The sequence below is a fragment of the Eurypyga helias genome, unplaced genomic scaffold (assembly GCF_000690775.1).
Source record: "Eurypyga helias isolate BGI_N326 unplaced genomic scaffold, ASM69077v1 scaffold51578, whole genome shotgun sequence".
Lineage (NCBI taxonomy): Eukaryota > Metazoa > Chordata > Aves > Eurypygiformes > Eurypygidae > Eurypyga > Eurypyga helias.
Window position 1 is genome coordinate 1 of NW_010266042.1, and position 7054 is coordinate 7054.

General features: G+C 48.6%; 1 protein-coding gene across 1 annotated transcript; it reads right to left on the reverse strand.

Moving 5' to 3' along the window:
- Window positions 1-15: 15 nt before the first annotated feature.
- On the reverse strand, window positions 16-4081 carry TAGAP (T-cell activation RhoGTPase activating protein; the record flags this gene model as incomplete). The annotated part of the gene is made up of 5 exons (XM_010156922.1): window positions 4055-4081; window positions 3891-3944; window positions 3252-3318; window positions 956-1125; window positions 16-177 (listed from the first exon to the last, which is right to left on the reverse strand). Coding segments are annotated over exons 1-5 (480 nt in total), but the record flags the coding sequence as incomplete, so codon positions are not given.
- Between the last annotated feature and the right edge of the window lie 2973 nt (window positions 4082-7054).

Sequence of the window (7054 nt, forward strand, 5' to 3'; positions counted from 1 at the left end):
GTCAGAGGAGCTCACCTTCAAGACCACTGCCAGCAGGTGCACAGATTTGCTTTTCAAATCAACATTCCCGCCTTTGTTTAGGTCCTCCTTCAACTCCTTTCGTGCTTTCTCATTGGCAGCTTTTCTGAATATCCCTTCAGTGGAAGGTCCTTTCATATACAATATAGCTAGGAGATCCTGCAGGGAAAAAAAACCAGACAGGAATGAGAACACAGTTACTTGGGTGAAGGAAGGTCCTTTAGCAAATGAACCTTTCTTTAGAAACAGGAGAACAATTGTCTGGAGGTATACTGTGCTCTAATTAATTTAGTATCTAGTTCTTTCTCCAAATAAATCCGTGGGCAATAACCTGCTTTTCCCTTAGTCCACCATCTTTTTGGACTGGTGAATTCCACTAACTTCAGTCATCCCTGCTTCCTTCCAGAAGGAAACGAGGCATGGCTTAAATATTGGTTCAAATCCCCTTCCTCCCAAGCCAGGCAAATATTGCTTAGAAGGGACAAAATCATGATTTTTGGAAAAGCCAACTCAGGAGGAGAACTGTCACAAGACTGTTTTTATCTAGAAGATCTTTCTCTGTGGCAGTCCATAGCTAAACACTTCTTCTTTTCGGGGAAATACAAAAGTCCTTGGAAGTTCATTCTGCTGAAAAAGTAATTTAAAATACTTCTATAGAATTACAGATGTTTATCCTAAGGAGCAGATCTTCTTCTCCTATTCCCAGTCTTGGGCTGTCTGCACTTCAAGCTACTTCCAGTAGCAGTTGTGTGGGCTGGACAGAACCCGCAGACCTGACCCTTTCTACATCTGGGATGGGCCCTAAGCTTATCAGATTTGGGTGCAGAGGGGAAACACCAAAATCAATCATCTCCAGGGTGCTGCAGCACAAGTACCAAGGATCCTGCCTCACCCTGGAAGTCAGAGGTGAGATAACTGTATTGCCAGGCTTGCTTACCTGGATCGGCCGAGGCAGCGTGTCATCTTCCCCACAGATAATTGCCAAAGGCTGGCCAAACAGAGGGATTTTGGCACCAGAGTCTAGCTGCCCTGGGGAATTCCCATTGGTAGAGCTTCGCCTCAGAGTAAATGACTGTGATATCCCCTTCTTCCTTTTCTTTGTTCCATCTGCTCCAAGCAAAAGGAGAGCAAAAAATCAATCTAAGAAAAAACCAGAGCGCACTCTGCGGCCTTTCATCTGTGTGCGGTGCAGAGATGTATGTTGAAATAACTCAGGCTAAACAGAGAGAAACTGAAAGATAACGAAGTGGTTACTAAGGAAACAACCGCCTAAACAGTCCAACTGTGACCATCCCTCTAAGGACACCACCTTTCCTGTTTTTGGGGTTTGTTTTTTTTACATTCTAGTTACTGTTTCTTCTTTGAGAGTGGGAACATGCAAGGCACAGAAATTACAGCATTTATAGAGATTTTTGATATTGCAGCGGTTTCTGTGATAACTATCTAAGGCAGATATGTCGCTTGGGCTGCTGGCAATGACAACAATTTTCACTACGTGGTCTGATCCTGCCCCAGCCTTAGGGCAAGAGTGGTACTAGGGGCTCCTGCTTTTCAGCCTCTTTCACAGGCTGAAATGAAAACACGTCTCCAGCTCTGCCAGCTTCAGAGCAGCAGTGCCATAATGACGGTGGTCCTGCCAAAGCTAGTGCTTGCCAGCCAGCCAGAGGATGGGAACATCACAGTTGGCTTCAGGGTCAGAAATCTCTGAGCATGGGTTATGCATCTGCATCTTAAAGAGGAGGGAATGCTAGGAAATTGGAGATGATGGTTTTATTGGAATGAGGTGTGGCTTTTTATCCCTTTCAGAAACAGTAAGAGGAGGATCCTTTCCCTGGAAAGCATTCTAAAGGAGTTGCCTTCTGCAAATTTCCTATAAAGGACTTGCCTTCTACTCCAAAATGAAGTTGTCTTATGCAGATGAGAAGTTCTCAGGACCTGTATTTGTGGCTTAGCACAAGTCCTTGGTAGGGAGAGGTCACTTAATATTATAGGGTCATATAAAATGTTTGCTTCTCATATTTCTAAAAAATGGTCTGATATGATGGTCTGCTCCAAATCTGACCCCAACCTGCTAATTGTCTCCTATGGGTTGTTTACAGGTGCTGAGGTTTCACATGGTGAAAGAAAGCAAATGTGGTTGCTGCTGCCAGGAGGGTTTATTTGCTCTGGTGTGCAACCACTGGTAGCGGTACTCGCTTGCAGTGCCACACCTCGGGGGTGATGCTCAAGTGAGAAAGGAGCACACTTACTCCCCATTGCTGCCAGGGAACACAATCAAATGTATCAAAGAATCACAGAATCATGGAATGGTTTGGGTTGGAAGGGCCCTTAAAAACCATCTAGTTCCAACCCCCCTGCCATGGGCAGGGACACCTTCCACTAGACCAGGTTGCTCAAAGCCTCATCCAGCCTGGCCTTGAACACTTCCAGGGATAGGGCATCCACAGCTTCTCTGGGCAACCTGTTCCAGTGCCTCACCACCCTCTCCATGAAGAACTTCTTCCTGATATCCAATCTAAACCTCCCCACTTTCAATTTAAACCCATTACCCCTTGTCCTGTCACTACAGGCCCTTGTAAAAAGTCCCCTCCCAGCATCCTTGTAGCCCCTTCAGGTACTGAAAGGCTGCAATAAGGTCTCCCTGGAGCCTTCTCTTCTCTGGGCTGAACAAGCCCAACTCTCTCAGCCTGTCCCCATAGCAGAGGTGCTCCAGCCCCCTGAGCATCTTCGTGGCCTCCTCTGGACTTGCTCCAGAGGGTCTATATCCTGATATTGAGGGCTCGACAGCTGGACGCAGCACTCCAGGTGGGGTCTCACAAGAGCAGAGTAGAGGGGGAGAATCCCCTCCCTCGACCTGCTGGCCACACTTCTCCTGATACAGCCCAGGATACGGTTGGCCTTCTGGACTGCCAGCGCACACTGCCGGCTCATGTCCAGCTTTTTATCCACCAGTACCCCCAAGTCCTTCTCCTCAGGGCTGCTCTCTATCCACTCCCCACCCAGCCTATACTTGTGCTTGGGCTGGGTGTGTCTCCAAGAACCAGGGAGCAAAGATACCAGTCCCCTGGCACTCAGCACGGCATAGCAGGGGTTAAGCTATCTCCTGGATGGGGTTGAGGGCTGTGGATTGCTCTCAGGGAGGTGAAGCAGGCAGTTTCAGGTGGTTTTGCAGAAGCACCAACTTGAAAGTATTATATAAGAAGGCAGTTCCTCAGTTTGGTTTTAGAACTCACCAGCTGGGTGGCAAAGTCCGGCCTCGGTATCTGTGGGGACTGGTGCAGGGCTTTTCTTGGTGTCAGCCTGCAAGAAGCGTGTTGGGGTTACAGAGCCGCCAGCAGCAGCGAGGGCCACCGGTCACTGCACCTTCTTAGAAGTGTGCGAGACTCCGGGGGATGCCCAGAGCAAGCCCAACCCCTGCCGACGAGGCACCCTGGGCCAGGAGGGACACTGTGTCGCTGCCCAACGGAGGGGTTGGTGGTAAGCCCGGTAGCCAGCCCCCCCTGGGGCCTCCTCGGTCAGAACCCCGCACTCTTTCAGGCTGTGCTTTTGATCCAGAGAAGCCACAGCCGGACAGAGCCTGCTCTTTGTGTCCTCCCCTGGTACTGGAGGCTTCCTCCCAAACTTCTCCAGGGAGTCTCGATGGCTTTGGAGCCTGCCAGATTCTCAACTCAAGCTCCCTGGGAGCCTGGGGAACGTGCTGGCTACCCACAACATTGCCCAGCTCCTTCTGCACGGCACTGCCTTCAAAGGGCTCTGCCCGCTCGTGGGTAGGGGTAGGCAGCGGGCAGCTCCGAGGGGTGCCACCCCTACTTTGCTCAGGTATTGCGCATCAGGACCCACCAAGGATCGGGGGAAGCGTAGCGGCTGCTTACCTCCGACCGGCACTCGATCAGACTCTCCATGTTCCCAGCATTTAGTGTCTTTGACTAGGCAAGAAAACAAAAGATGCTATGTGAGTAATTGAATGCTGTGGTTTAGGAATCAGCACTGTTCAAAATCACTCTGCTGGCAGAGCTGAAACAATGAAGGCACTCACAGTATTACAGCTGCTTAACACTTTCATTAGGAGTTTGATCGGGGGAGCTCTGGACACTCTGGTTTCCTTCGGTCCTTTTGCTTGCCTGTTTATTGAACAGGGAATGGACAAAGAAAGAGCTTTGTAAAACCGTACCCTTCTTGTCTTTCTCCCCTGCGAGCCAGTCGAGCATTTAAGTACGATCCTGAACCAGCCAGATATCCCACACAACTGAGTCATAAAGCTCTTCTCTGGAAGGCACTCAGCCCTCCTCCCCTAACTGCCTCTTGATTAAAACAGAAAAAAAGCAGCTTTCCCTTTTTAATCCGTGCAAAAAAATGAGCAAGTGGTGACAGCTACAGGTTGTTAATCTGCGATCACCAGGCTAAGCAAGTCCGTTGGCTCTGCCCATGGGCTATGCTTTAGCCGTGGGCGCACCTCTCCCCCGTGCTCCTTTTTGTACATCCCTCTACGGCTGCAGCTGGAGCGCTCCGCCGACTTCAACCGCGACGCCGCAGGCTTTATCCCGGGCAGTACTCACCCAAGCAGCGAGTCCAGCCAGAGCTCCTTCACCTCCCGTGAGCTGCAGAGGAAAGGAGAAACAGCATCACTCCCCACTGCTACTAATCCTTCGGAGAGAGGCAGGCGACTAAACAGTTCTACCCCACGTGTGCTGCCTTATATATGCAGAAGGGGCAGGTGGAAATTCACAGACAGGAAGAAGCATCATGGGGCAGGACTGAGACTCTACGAAATTTCTAGTTTCCTCTTTCCTTTTGGAGGAGCTACTTTTTTTTTTTCCTTCAAGAAAAAAAGCAAAGCAGCCCTTGTCACTGTTATGGATGGAAAAGATGAGACACTCACCAGGTAAAGGTTCCATCTAGCATCACCAGCATGAGGTGGGACGTGCAGAGGGGGCTGCAGTGTGGGCAGCTTCTCCTTGCTGTTAAAGGGCAGTCTGTTCTTTGACTGCTCAGAGACCTCAGACTTTGCAGTCTGAAGACGCACCACCGGATCAGGTTATACTAGGAATAGTTGGAAAATTGGGGAGTAGGACAACCAAGATTCAGAGAAATGTTTTTGTATATTTTTTTAAAAACTAATGGCAACAGTTTACTGTCTGCAAGCAGATGTAGACACACACGTTTCCGGTGCCAACTAGTTCTTGCAAATCTAAGCACTGGAAGAAGCAGTGTTATGTAATAATCCCATAAAAAGTCTTGATTAAAATATGTCTTAGTAAGAATGATTTGTCCAAGCAATAAACCTTAATTCAACTGAGGAGAACAAGAAATCCAGGAAAAAAATCTACTTCTGCTCTCCCTGTACCTCATCAGGGTCTGTTGCTGACTCCCCTCCAACCTGGGACATCAGGAACGTAAGGACAACTACTCACTCTACCAGGCCATTATGAAAATTCAACAGTGCCTGATGCTGAATGCAAGATATTAGTCCTACTGGTTCACTGACAGAGGCAAGTTGCATCCCCGTATCCTGGGTATTAGTCTTTTGGTCTAGTGAAAAAGAGGGGATAAGGCTGAGACTCCAAGGGTTGGGGATATTTCAACGGTCGATTTAGGTGGAAAACACGCTTGTAAAACTCTGGTCTGTGCTACCTCCTCTACTGGATGCTTCATTTCATGTGTGCAGGGGACGAGGCTGTGTCACAGCACAGCTCTTTGCAGATGCATGTTACGGCTACATCCGCTGCTGAATTCACCATGAAAGACGTTCTTTGCTTAACCACATCAGACCTGGCCCATGTAGCATTGACCCTGGGTTGTCATGACATGGAAGAGGCAGGCAGGCAGTCTAGTCTCGACTCTGGCAAAAATCTAAGGTGCAAAATTCACTTTTGGTTAGACAGAGATGTGTGCAGAAGGGCAAAAGGAGAGCTGCCCTGCTTTTGCAGGGGGAGATGCTGTAGGTGACCTTTCAAGCTCCCCTGACGCCCACCATACCCCATCTACCAGTCTGTAGGCTTGTTTAGGGCTGAAACTTACAGGAATCTCCATCAATTACTCTGCAGCCCTGTGCACTTACCACTGATCTTTTACTCACTGCTGTAACTGGTTTCTGTTAATTAGCAGTCCCATAACATTTGTCATTTCCTTATTAAATTCCATGGGCCAATGCATGTTTTTGCAGAAATATTGTCATCCTGCATTGCATTCTCTTGAGAACTTCTTCCAAGGCTCCCTGGCAGGTGCTGCACTCCTGCTGATAGTCCCAGCAGGATTCCTGGGACGAGGGGCATCTGTTTTTTAGTAGGTCTATTAAATGTGTGTCTAAACATATCTGTCTGTCCAGTATCTCGGAGGCTAAGGGGAATTCAGTTCTGCTGTGCTTTCTCTTCCAGCACTGTACACAGCCGTATTTCTGAGCTCCGTCCGTTGCATGATTAAGACATGGGGTTTGATCTGGGAAATGTGCGACTCGTGGAGAAAATGGGAGTTTAATGGGTGGTGATTAGCCAGGTCGGAAGCTTGGATTACACAGGGCACAGCTGCACACAGGGCATAATGCTTTGAATTTCCCAGGAGGGAAAGATACAGGAACGGGTGGTGTATTGATAGCACATCACCAGGCGGTCCGTTGGCACACACTGCTGTATTTCAATCTAATTAGTTCCCACCTATTAACAGTTGTGGGGGTTTAATGGCCATTGCAAACTTGCCTGCCCATGTGGAAAACCTTTTGGGTTTTTTTACCCTCCTGATATCATTCTTTTTTTTTATAGCTCTTATATGGTGTGTATCACAAACAGTTAATTTGCACCAAAATGAATTTAAACCAGCTTCTTTCATTACAAATGTGCCCATCTGAATAGCAGGCATCCTGAAATGTTATGGCCTGGTGGAGTGATTGTGTGGCCACACAGAACAAAGCTTGGCTGTATCTGTGAAGAGCAGCAAGTGAGCACGTGCTGGCTCCCATCGAGCACCACAGAGCTGCGTGCAGGCCCCCGAGGTCTGAAGAGCTGCTGTGCATCAGAGTGTGCACTGAGTACAATGGGTTTTG